The sequence below is a fragment of the Motacilla alba genome, chromosome 1A, assembly GCF_015832195.1.
Source record: "Motacilla alba alba isolate MOTALB_02 chromosome 1A, Motacilla_alba_V1.0_pri, whole genome shotgun sequence".
Taxonomy (NCBI): domain Eukaryota; kingdom Metazoa; phylum Chordata; class Aves; order Passeriformes; family Motacillidae; genus Motacilla; species Motacilla alba.
In genome coordinates this window covers 61,291,978-61,305,294 of record NC_052031.1, presented here as the reverse complement: position 1 = coordinate 61,305,294, position 13,317 = coordinate 61,291,978, and the positions used below count along the sequence as shown (strand labels likewise).

General features: G+C 42.9%; 1 protein-coding gene across 2 annotated transcripts in view; it reads right to left on the bottom strand.

The window, feature by feature from the left end:
* Positions 1-13,317, bottom strand: part of TMTC1 (transmembrane O-mannosyltransferase targeting cadherins 1) — a 134,353-nt gene that overhangs the window by 19,681 nt on the left and 101,355 nt on the right. For both annotated transcript variants that reach the window (XM_038154205.1, XM_038154204.1), the window contains one exon: positions 1,152-1,295. In XM_038154205.1, the coding sequence (XP_038010133.1) occupies positions 1,152-1,295 (144 nt within the window). The remainder of the gene's footprint in view (positions 1-1,151; positions 1,296-13,317) is intronic.

Below are 13,317 nucleotides of genomic sequence, written 5' to 3'. Positions count from 1 at the left end.
TACCACTTTCCTTCCTTGTATTTCCAGTAAAGCACTTACCTACCTTCTATTTAAGATTACTCATTTCCCATATTCTAACCTCAAACCAATAGATTTACTCGTAATATTATTCTAATAATTTCTCTGCTTCTGAACAGACCAGGTAGAACTTCAGCAGCCCACTTAACATCCTTTATGCAAATCCACACTCAAAGTTACATTTCAGGACCAGAAAGACCAAATTTTAATGACATAGTGCCACTTTAAAACCAGTCCCACACTAAGCCTGTCACGGTTTAACCAGCACTGTCTGCTCTAAAAGATTTATCAAGACCTATTATCAGCAAAATAAGGGCAGTTCATATCAGAAAAAAATGTACTTTTACTGCTGTAGTTTATGCAGTTCTGTCAGCAAATACAGTGACATCCTCACAAAACCAAGGACCTTTTTGCTGGTGCTGAACAGAGACATTTTACTTTTTTTAATTGAACCCTTTGCAGATCTTATCATACTGGCTTCTTGATCTAAGTTTAGTCTTTAGATGTGGTTAGTCAAATTAATTTGCATGATTATGATTGTCTGCTATTCTCCTTGCTACAGGCTGACACTCTAAACAACAACGAGTGAAATAATGAGCTCATCAACTTGTTTTTAACCATCCAGGGATGTAAACCAGCCTTCCCCTCAAATCCAGACCTACCTAATCTGCAAGGGAATGAACTCTGCTGCTCTGAGCATCTCAGCACAAGGTGCTTATGCCTAAACTATAAATATACAGCTAATGGGGAGAAGTGGGAACTTGAAGAGAGGGATTTTTTGGATATGTGTTATTTATTAGCTCGGCATCTGATGCCTACCTTTGAACAATACAGCTTCCTCTCCTGGAAGTGTTCATACATCTCCACCAGGATGGGCATCTCAGGTGCCTAGCTGGGTTTAGGCAACTCATTTCTGATGCCTGGAACAAATGAATTTCCTACAACTGGAACACACTCATGAACAGCACCTGGAGTGATGCGGCACATAGCACAGGGATATCCACAGTAAACCACACCTTTGTGCTGGCACTAAGAAATGACACCATTTCTTCACCAGCTGGCAGAAAAGACCTACTTTGGAGATGTGTGTAGGGGCAATGTGAATTTTCTTGCCACACCTGCACTCAACTTACTTGAGCAGGTTGCCGAGGTTGAAGAGAGCTCGATTGTGCTGGGGGTTGAGCTGAAGGGCCCGTCTGTAGTAGTCCTTGGCTTCCACTACATCTTTGGTCAACGTCCCCAGGTTGTTGAGAGCACTTGCGTGACGAGGGTACAGCCTGGGAAAAATGAAATAGCAAGTTACAGATGCTCATTCATTGACAAATAAAGCTGATGTCGCTGACTCTGCCACCAGTACTGTTTGGCACTCAATAAAGGGAAGAATGTCAGCCAAAAACCCTATTTTCTCCTAATTTGTTGCCGGTCAGATGGGATCCTGAGGACCCTTTTCAACTCCCAAAGAGACTGCAAATCAGATTTCCTACGGTTCCTATGTATCTCCAGGGCAAAATGGAACATTTGGAAACAAATGTTTGAAATGGCATAAATGGAAAACCTATCATACCCTTCAAGCAAAAGGCATAGTGACTAAAGCAGCCTGAATATTTTTATTCAAAATGCTCTTGCAACAAGTAAGAACTGTCTTGTCAAAAAATGTTTCCACTGGAAATAGGTTTTGATATATACAGAATCCAACACAACACTGTTTAGAATTATTTGTTGGGTTTCTGAAATATTTTTTTCACAATAAAACTGATAAAAAAGTGCAAAAGGAAACCTGAAATCAGCTGTTGAACAATGCTTTCAGGACCAAGCAAAATGGTAAAAGAACCTGGAACCAGACTACTTAACAATATGAATTCTCTAAGCTTCTTGTAGCATTTAGCTCGGTACAGTTCTCCTTTTATCTGACCTGTTGATCTTCACATCTGCCTGTTTCAGTTACATCATTGAGCCCAATGCATCTCTGTTAAAACTCTCCACGAATTAGGCAGCAGGTCATGGTCCATTCAGCAGTTTAAATTCTCAAAGTTCTGCTCCTACATTCATATTTTAGTTTGTAGGTCTTTCGCCAGAAAACTCCAGAGGTGGAAGTGATCCAGGGCTTGATGAAAGCATCCAGGACCCTTTGTGTGATGGGTAGGTGAAAACTGAGGGTCATTATGATAAGGAAATAAATTTTTGACAGATGCCCACAGAGATCCCTGGAGACCATCTGTGTGAGAAGGTCTGAGGCTTTGAGACCAAGTCATCTGACAGTTCTTTGCCTTAGGTCCCTGATCATGGGAAAGTGATGTGGAAAATGACATTAAAAGTAGTTGGCCATGAAAGCACAGGGTACAGCATGAGAAGGGGCATTTAAAGGTAGAAGGGATTAAGACTCTATAGTTTAGCCTGACTAAAGTTTGCAATTGTTTTTAATCCAAGACTTTCCACTGTGGGCTTTTATTTTTTCTGGTTTGCCTGGAGTTTTTCACTATGTCAGTTCAGCCCTAGGATTTTCTGTGCTTAAGTACCATGAATAATTTAGCATTTTATACACTGCTTCAACATTTGTATCACTCACATTTTCACTCCACAGCTCATAAATTATTTTAGCAAGGTCTTATTTGGGGGTGAAGCTGGAAGCATTCAAGGGAACTCTGGGAGAAACGGGCATGCACCACTAACAAAACCAGGATGTTTCCTACCATTAAGTAAGAGAAAAGCCCAAAGTCCTTTTTTCACCTAGCAAACAAGGACAGCAAAGCCACACATTTGAGGAGAAATTGTTCAGGGATGCAGCCATGTGTTTTTTAAAAACTGGCCTGTTATAATAACAAACAATAAATGTAGTGACCATCACTCATAGCAAATAATGACTATGGAGTGCCAACATCCCTCCCACACAGGTGAGCATCCCGCCTCTCAGAGGTCACCACTTAGGCTGCAAGCCCCCAGGAGCACTGCCCAGTGTCCACACTCACCCCCACCACCTGCATTCACTGCTCAAGTGACTTCTGAAGAGACCCCTAGCTGAACTTGTCACAGAGGAGCAAAGAGTAGTGAATTTGTGGCAAGAGCTGCAGTTAACACAGAAATAGAATCACATTGCTTCAGTGAGCCTGAAGCATTTCGGGGTGTGAGAGGCTTCCTGTGCTTGGAGAAGCACCAGTAAAAGAAAAGATGATGATAAGGGTGTAGTGTGGAGTCTTGATCTTGTCCCTCAAAACCATTTGTCATCTAGTCTAAGTCTCCTCAGGTGAAGCAGGCTGGGAGAAATGCTTTCCAGAGCAACAGCAGGGGATGAATGGAAAGGGCCAAGCTGGCTTGCTCTTCAACACTTGGGATGCAGCTCTGTGATACCTTGACCAGAATCTTGAACAAAGAACATCTTAGGGCAAATGACCACGGGCTCAGTCTTGTTTCCCATTTCCTCCAACGGATTTTGACATTGTTTTGGACCAAGAAAAAGGTCTGGGAGTTAAATTTTTCAGCCTTTTTTACCATTCGGCTAGGATAAAAATGTGCACAACTTCTGTCAGTACTCACACATAAAATAGCTCCAATATTTGACATGAAGTCACTTGACTTATGAGTGGGCAAAAGGATTTCAGACAATTCTTGGGAAAGTCTGAAACAGATTAACATTTTACAGCCCTAAACCTGATGGTTTTTCTCTCAAACTTTCAAAAATTAATTCTGTTCTTGGCCTTTAGTGCTCCTATGGCATTTTAGGCCCAGGAGATTTGCTTGCACCAATCTGGAGTGGAATGAAAACTCAAGATTAAAAAAGGGAACGGATTTCACCTTTAAATTGCACAGTTCTGACCAGCAGCTCCATAAATACACTTCTGAGCTCAGCGCTAAAACCTCTCAGCAGCAAATCACAGGATGCAAACATGTCTCCCATGTATCCTGGGCTCTATTTCTTGTGTTTTACATTTATTCATTACATCTCATTGCCCTTTGCAAGAAATGTAAGTGAAAACCCAGAACCTCAGCAAGCACAAATTACCTGCTTAGCATCTGGCCTGAAGAACTTATGAGATCTGCAACTTTACATGTCTGAACAAAAGCTACGAGAAATTCTGACCACAGTGAGATAAGGTGGTGGTGTTGGGCTTTGCTGCTAGGGTTCAGCTCTTTTATTTCTCTCCAGATATTTCATTTGGAATATTACTTTGTTATTGTGGTAGAGCAAGCTGCCACTAAACTGAGTTCACCAGAACAACCAAGCCTAAGAGAGCATTTCCTCTGGCAAGGTAACCAGAGCCAGAGTCTGAGCCCATGACCATCCATTCTGTTACAGAATCATTGAATCATAGAATGTTTTGGGATGTGAAGGACCTTAAAGACCATCTGTTCTAATGCCCATTCACTATGGGCAGGGATTCCTTCTACTAGACCAAGTTATTCAAAGCCCCATCCAATAAGGCCTCAGACACTTTCAGGAATGGGGTATCCACAGCTTCTCTGAACAATGTGTTCCAGTGCCTCCACATTCTTGCAGTAAAGAATTTCTCCCTAAAATCCCATCTAAACCTGCCCTCTTTCTGTTTATGCTGCTTTCACACCACCCTCAAATAGTCCCCAGGAGTGGTCCAGGCCTGAGCCCAGATCAGGGTTTGGTCCCAAAAGCCAACTTGGACTTGGCCACTGTCTCTCAGAGGATACAAACATTTACTGAATACTTCCAGGTCAATTTATGCCAGTTGACCTCAGGGCTAGAGAACGTGGACCAGATAATTTTTTAATTTATTAACATGGATGTTAAATAAAGGACTGGCAGCCCTATTAAACTACCCTTTGTTCAGGCACACCCACTGCTGTTAACAACAGTTCCCTGAGAGTAAAAACACAGCAGAACAGTCTTGTGGCAGGATTTACACAGGAGCATAAAACTTGACCACAAGTTACCAAATGAAGCAACATTCACTCAAGAACTTTCAAAATGGTTCTGCAAGACTTGCAGATACACCAAACTTGTTTGCTTTTGCTGCAGGTGATTTGCTGCTGTAATGGAGGGAGACACATGTACTTCTCTTGTTTTGAAGTTATCAGGAGATTTGTGCTGTTTATCGAGACTTTGGAATTGATCACAACGAATCCTGATATTCAGCTTTAACTTGTTTTGATTGTAAGTTCTCTAATGCAAACATTGTCTCTTCACCATTCTTCATTCATATGAAGAACGTATTTACTTCTTAGAAGGGTTAGAAACACAAACCAAGGCAGAAAGGTCTCTAATTAACCTGGAGTCTCTTCATGCCACAATAATGACAATACTCAGAATCCAAACTTATTTTATAAACCATCACTCTGAAGACACTGAGATGCAAGAGATGAATTGTTGGAACATATCTACCTTGTTTTGCAACTTCTCTTAAGAAACAAAGCTTTTTATCTGGACATATACAGGGCTGTGTTTTCCTTGCCACCACCACTGATAATGGTAACAGTCTGCAGGCAATATCCTTCTCACTATGCATCTGATTAGGTAGAAATTCCTCTAGGCTTCACCTAATCAAATGCAAGTGCTGCATTATTTATGAAAGAAAGCTGAATTTCATTAAACTTATTCTGCAAGTAGCAGTTCATGTAAGAAATCAGTTTATGCTTTCCTTTAGAAATCAGAATAATTTTCTTTAAAAATCTACAATCAAGGATAATTATAATAGAAGTTTTGAAATAGCAAAATTATGGGAAAGCAACCTATAAAAGTATATTTTAAAGCAGATAGAGATTTCATTTCTAAAGAGAAGACAAGTGGGTTGTTTCCTTGTTGTAGAATGAATAATTCAGATGGTTCCTCCAATGCTGTATCTGCAATTGTCAGAATAAATTTCAGCAGCCTTCCCTTTAACTATTACAGGTATAGACTGCACAAGAACTCCTGTTAGTAATTATCCCCATTTCTTTTAGGTTAGCAAAATTCCCTCTAATACCACAGAACAAAAGCCCTACTGAATTGCACAGTCAAGAGATTTCCAGTTTCCCAAGACAAAACCAGGTATAAACACATACAGTCATCAAAACGCTGATGACCATTTATTCTGCTTTTTCATTTAACGCCGCTATTACCTGAAACATGAGGGTTTTTGAAAAAAATTTGAAGGGCTTTGTTTGGCTCCATATCTGAATTACAAGACAATTACAGAAAGAAGAGAAAGGGATGAAATTTGTTGTCATGACTGCAACCTATGATCCACCAGGAATTTTAATTCTTTTAATTCAGATCGAGAGAGACCACTTAAACAACTGGCAGGCTCTGCCCACAATCCTGCCTGCTCTGGTGCCAGGGGTATTCAGGGGGAGGAAGGCATTAGTGTGACAACTACCCACTTGCTCTTAAGAGCATTATGTACAGCCATTGCTGTGTGGATAGCAAGCAGCAGGGGATGGGGCCAGACTAGCATGCAATTAGCCTGCAAAACTACCATGGACAGCACGGGAAGAAGCTGTAATGTCATCTTTCAGGGGTCTGGGCAGCCCCCCACAACCACTGTACGATAAAAGAGGTTATTGAAACCAGCCTAGAGACACTTCTCAGAGCTGGGACAGCCCTGACATGTCACACAAGGATGACTCTTCCTGATGTCCCAGCCTTTCATCACTCTCCAAGGGCTGACAATAAGCCTGTTGAAAGCACATTCCCAGTCACTTACAACATGAGTTCTAATAAAACTTGTAAGCAACTCTGGTCCTCATTAACCCAGCAGCCATGCCATGGCAGCAGCAGCAGAAAGACAAAAAAACTGCCTGCATCATCTTGCATAACATTCAAAGGGAGTCCAAGCATATTAATTTCTTCTATAAATTAAAATAATAAGTGAAAAATAATAAAAAAATTAATTATTCAGTTGGAGAGATCTAGTGTGCCTGGTTTTTGCTAACACATCTTTTGACTAAATAATGCATTTAAACTTAGCACTCACAGAGACCACGCCACCATTGAGGCAGCTGTGGTAAGTCAGACCCCTGTGCTGCCCTGACAAAACAGGCTGTGTTACCTCTCTGTGGCAAGAGGAGAGCCTGAAGAGCCCTGGGCCACAGCTCTTGCCACTCCCTCTCCATACAAGAGGACGCTTCCCTGACAACGTCTCTTGGCTCTCCTGGTGCCTGTCCAGCCCTACCACAAAGCTCACCATCCACGGGGCTCCCTGCAGCCACGTTAAGCACAGGGACTCAGGCCTTAATTACCCAGGCCCAATTACTTGCTGGCAGCATGGCAATTTGTTTTTAAGGCACATTTTGCCCATTCCAATATATACTGTAATTATTGGCATTGTTTTGCCAACTAAAGTAAGAATGTTATATGAATAACGTTTCTATCTGTGCCAAGTTTTAATACTGCCCATTTTATATTTACTCCAGCATACTATTTCAAGCCAATTTTCCAATTTTAATATTACATCACACTCATTTTCATGTATTTATGTAAGTTCTCACTAAAGTTCTATGTCAGGTTGAATTAAAATATGATCTGATGTAATTCTGTGACCAGTCATCCTTCTGGGAACAATTCTGCACTGGCAACAACTCAGGTCATGGCCTCATGATCGTGTGGCACTTTGTTTCAAGAGGGGCTCTACATGATGTGGAGATGTGGACAGCAGATCCTGTGTCTTCCTCAAAAAGGTTTTCAATTCGCAACATTTTGATTTCTTTCAAGGAAGGAGAGGTGATCCTGCAATATCAAGCAGCAGCCGCTTTTTCTTGAAGAGTTCTAGTAGTTGCATCAATATTTCCTCAAAGGTAACACCCTTCAGCTTGGCAGAAGGTTTGTGGCAGGCTGGTATTTTTTGTATTTAAAAAAGCACCAGGAAATCCTGTTGAAAGTCAGGCAAGTGAGAGATCTAATGCTTTTAGGTTCCTTTGAAAGCCTCAGGCATAATCTTCTTCAGTGAAAGCGTGACAAAGCAGCAAGACTCCCGGCTGTACACAGCACAGCCCGGAGCTGGCTATTGCATCACGCCCTTTTCCACACGCTCAGCTGCCAGGGCGTCCTGACACAATGCCAGGCGTAAGACAGGGAATGATGCCATCCCAGCCTGGTGCTGGGGGCTCACAGGGCATCCCTGAGCAGCACTGTGGGTCCTGTTGCATGGGCCAGCTCAGCTCCTGAGGGAGGTCCTGCCCAAAAAGAGAGTGTGGGGTCGTGCCCGATCAGCAGTGCCTACAGCAGGACCTTGATCTAACCTGGGATCTCCAGAGGCTGACTTGCTGTAAATAGCAAGTGCTGAATCACAGCCAGTGATCAGTGGAAGGAAGTAAGGTCCTGGCTTTATGGCTTTGATGCCTTGAGACGGCTGACCTAGAACAGAGGCTAGGCAGAGTTAAAGAATAAAGTAGGTGTTTTTTAGAAGGCCTCAATGGATCCACCTTGGGCAGCACAAGAGCCCAGCCAGGGCTACACCCAAGATGAACCCAATATGGTCACAAAATGGATGACTGGTCACAGGGTCTCACACTTTTATAAGTTCTGGTCCATTTGCATACTGGAGTTAATTGTCCAATTACAGCTTCAGCTAATGAAGTCCCATCCTTCTTGTTTTTCTCTCTTCAGTCCACCGTGGTTTATGCTCTTGGGCCTGAGATTTGGATCATTTATCCTTGGTCCCCAGCTAGAGAAGGAATTGTTTTGTTTCCCTACTCTGTGAAGAGAGCTTACCATCCCCTAATATGAGGCTCAGAACTACATGCTAAAGCAGCACAGAATCTGAAAAACATAAAATCTAAACCCTGGGGCATCAGCTTCTCCCCCTGCCCATCAGCCAGGAAGAGCAGCCCACAGGTGCCCTGCCACCAGCAAACCCTCCCAGCAGGGTGAGCCTCCCAGGCTGAATTGCAGAGCACCCTGATATTGAGACAAACCTCTCCAGGACAGAAATGGGGAAAAAAATAGAGAAGCTGTATAGATTTTATCTGTACATTGACAAAAACCTTGTGAATTCTTTGCGCTTGACATCCATTAAGGAAAAATTACCCCCAGCCTACAGCAATATCTAAAAGCATGCCATTCAAATAACCAACCAGTAGCACACTAAACAATACTATAATTTATAAATTTTCATTAGATTTTCAAACTTGGGCATGGGTAGAAGCCTGAGAGTTAGAGTTGAGGAGAAAAACCAGGATTTTAAGTCAAACAATATCACTGCTAAATATAAATAAATAAAATCTTTCCTGCTAAACTTGCACATTCCCTGAAGTGACGAGGCAACACGAGGTTATCAAAAGGGCTGTCTGCTTATTCTCTCACATAAAGAATTTATGCAGGATCCACATAAGTCCTGAAAATCCTGAAAATATCAACACTCCCAAAGCCTGGCAAAGGACTAATAATTCACAACACACCTGACTTAGAGACAGTGTGAACAATGCAGGCACCTCCACAGAGCCCACAGAATCTTGAGGGACCCCACAGCAAACAAGAGACCATCAGGTGAGCCCTTCAATCAAACATGGCACGAGGGGATACAATACCAACATACTATCACCGAAGCAGATGGGGGTGAAATCACTCAGGTGCCAGGGGAAGCTGTACAGTCCCATACTACACAGTTTTCATCAAAACAAGGACAGCAGGCTAAGAAAAAAGCAGTGGCTGTGGGAATGAGTAATCAACCCTTGGATTTGAGGTTATCATTAGCCAAACGTGAAAGGTAGACTCGAACACGTGCAAAATGCAGTCACAAGTTTCTCTCTGCATACCCCACAGGAGAATCAAAATAGATGCCTTGTTCCAGTAAGAAAACATTTCATTAGGGGAGCATTTTTCATTACCCAGATTTTTTTTATCAGTCCCCAATACATAAGAAGGCAGAGCTTTGATGCAGTTCTGGGGAAGGCAATGGAGTTGTGATCTTTAGAGATGATGGGGGCTTTTCTCTAAGATGATGTGTTTGAAAAGCCAGCAAGTCCTTGAAGGGCAGCACAAAAGGACCTGCACCCACAAGAAGATACCACGGTGTAGGAAGGGACCCCACCACCTGTAACCATCGTGTCCAGGGCTGACACATCCACCTGTCCATCCCAGCAGGCACACCCAGCTCCTATGGCCCTAAATGCACACACAACTGCCTCTGCATCAGGGCTCATGGTTGCATTTATACCAGTTCTGTTTTCAAGTAAATAAAAGCCTGTGCATTGATTGTTATTTTGTCGCTAAAAAGCAGAAAAACTGAGCAGAGCTGGAGCAGCCCTCAGAACAGGCAGGGGATTAGCACTTTATAGAGAACAGGTTCAAAAATAAATTACACTGGCTGAAGAAATTTGGCCATTGTCCCATGCAACGTCTTGTAAAGGCCACTGAGTCCCTGATTCAAATTAAAAGGCAGCCCTTTCAGCCATCAATTACCATTAAAACACTCAACAATTCTATCCAGCTTCAGGACAGCACCATATCCCTACGCAGTACTTCGGAAGCCCACTGTCAAAGCTTGAATCAAAACACCACAAAGATATTCCCAACTGCTTGGACATGATCCACCTGCAGCCCATAATATCCACTAACACAGAGTATTACATGAAATCTCTAAGAAGATGTTCCAGGCTTGCTCCAAGGGCCTGACCTAAGTAATGTCAGAATGTCAGAAGGGCACTCACGGTTTTGGGAGCAAAAGCAGCCACAGCAAAGCAGCACTGCACATTTTTCACTCACTGTAAAAACAGGCTAACAAATGGTTGCTGGTATTTTAATTCTTCCCAGAAATAAATCACAGATGGTATCCAAGGCCACCTGCAGTCCACACTGAGAGGCATTTTAAAGGCAAATACATTGACATACACACATAAAGGGCTGTAAGAACACATTTTTTTTTACTGCATGGAGAGTGTAATTTAACAGAATTTAAACAACCCCAGATACTCTTGATTTAAGATATATAAAAACCCAGCAGGAAGGTATGTGGGAAAGCTTAGGAAGAAACCTGAGTCTCCCTTACAGCATTAGGGCTTTATTTCTAAAGTGTAGTGAGGTGAAAGAACAGCCTTGCTTTTTTTTCCTTTTCTACCCGGTCCAGTGATGCTATGAACCAATTTTGTTCCCTGAAATGAGGGATACAAATAAGCTGCTTACACTGTTTCCCCTTCTCCATCTAGCCTGTGTTTGACTACTCTGTGTTTGATTTCATGATCCTTACTGATGCCACAATCCAGTATTCCCCATTTCCAAGCTGTATGCAATGCCCTAAGATGTATTACTTGCAAGCTCTGCGAGAGCCAGACCACACAAGCTGCAGGACCAAGTGTTTCCATACTGGTTTCCCTGCCTCCTGGCCCACTCTCTCCTCTCTCTCATGGCTAACAGCAGAACAGCTCCCTGAACTGCAATGAAACCCAAGGGTTCCTACTTGCTGTCCAGAGGCTCCCTCTTCCAGAAGATGCCACAAGGGGGAACAAAGGTTTCTGCATGGCAGGCTGGTCCCCTTCTCACTCTGTTTGGTCAGCAGCCTTTGGCAGGGGAAGTCCAAGGGGAGTTTGTGGCTAGGAACCTGTAGATGGATGTGTACACACACAGAGGTAATGCTGCAGAAGTGTGAGCACTCTCCGGTGCACACACCGGTGCATTTATGTAAATAGATCCACAGTATCACACTGCACAAGGTGAACCCTCCTGCAGAACTCTGTAGTGTCAGGTATGTTTTAACATCCAGAAGGCAAACATAAATTTTTAGATTATGACCTTTTTCCAGACAGAGAAATGTAGCTTGGGTAGCACAGAACTACTATTAGCAAGTTTATCCACTCAACTCCAGCAAGGAACTCAGCAACCTCCTTCAGCCCTACCCACTGATGCTCACATTGATCTGCCTTCCATGGGAAGCACTGCCCTGGAAACAAACAGAGAGAGGGATGATAAGAACTGCTTTGGGAATTAAAATGTTGAACGAGTGCAATTGTAGGAGGTAAGGTGAATCATTTTTCTCCCCTCCATTGTTAAAAGGAGATTGATTTAATTGATAACAAATGTTCACCAATTGGGTTTTAAGGCTCTGCTGTTTTTCTCACTCTGCATGTCAGCCCATGTGCGTTGCTGAAGAGCAATATAACAGTATCAACAGTAACATCAAGCACACAAGGCTGGGAAGAAGCAGTACAAAAGCTTGGTAACTACAAACACAGCAAAAACATCTTCATTAGCACATCAGAGTTGTTCTTCATATTTGAGTGGGGTTGTACAACCTCATATTCTCAATCACAAATGGGACACAAGTGGTGAGATAAATTTCAGATAAGATCAGCACTGCTTGATCTCCAGGAGCAGAGGTTCTTCAGCATTTCTAACAAAAGCCACGAATCTGCAGCAGAAGCAGCAGCAAGAACGTTAAGGCCAGCTTTCAGAATAGCCGTGGTCGACTCACATCTCAGATGGACTATTTCTGGCCTTTACTTTCTGAAGGAATAAAACCCCAAGGATCTCCTGGGGTCACTACCATATGTCAGGCAAATCAGTGAAGCAGTCTAATCCAGCAGTGTGTTTTTCTTGTTTGACTGTAGGTAAGCTAAAAGGTTTATAACCCACTCTACAATTGCTGAACGCCACCTGTTTGTTGGGGCTGTTTCACAGGTAACTCATCTCTGAAGGGCTCCACTTCCATTCCCCTTTTAGAAACTACATACAGGAAGAGCTTTTCCTTCATATAAAGAATTTTTGTTCTTTTCATCCCCCATCTCCAATTCAAATGTCGTTCTCCATTTTTGCATTTCATTTCAGTGTTCATTTCCCCCACTCTTGGAGAACATAATTAGATTGCACTAATTACCCAAGTCCGGCTATGTTGTGTCACTGGCCTCTGGGCTGGGCTGAGGAATGAGTTTTCTGATGGGCCACCTGCAATGGTGGTTGTTGGGACTGATTGCCAAGTTTTCCTTGGAAACCTGCCCTGCAGCTCCACTGTCAGAGAAAACACATTATTGTCCTTCACCACTTTTCTGCCCTGAAGCTAACAGAGGTACACCAACATTTGCCAGCAGCGAATGCCACCTGTCTCTGAAAGCAGGAAAGGGAGCAATTAAAGCATTGGGGATCAACTTTCCCAGGATTTAGTATCAATTGCTAATATTTCACTAGGTAACCTCTGTGCACTTCAGCATCTTTTCCCACAGCTACAATTTCCCAGGAGGAAGGTGCTGCTTTGCTGAGCAGACCCATGGCAACCAGCACCTCTGGCAGAGCAGGAGCGCATGGAAGCGCCTCCTCACGTTGGTGGAGCTGGTGGAATGGCAAATTGCTCACAGTTCGAGCAGCAGCGTGCAGACTGACAAGATCACTTTTTGTTTACTAAACAATTAAACTCATTCACCAGAGATCAA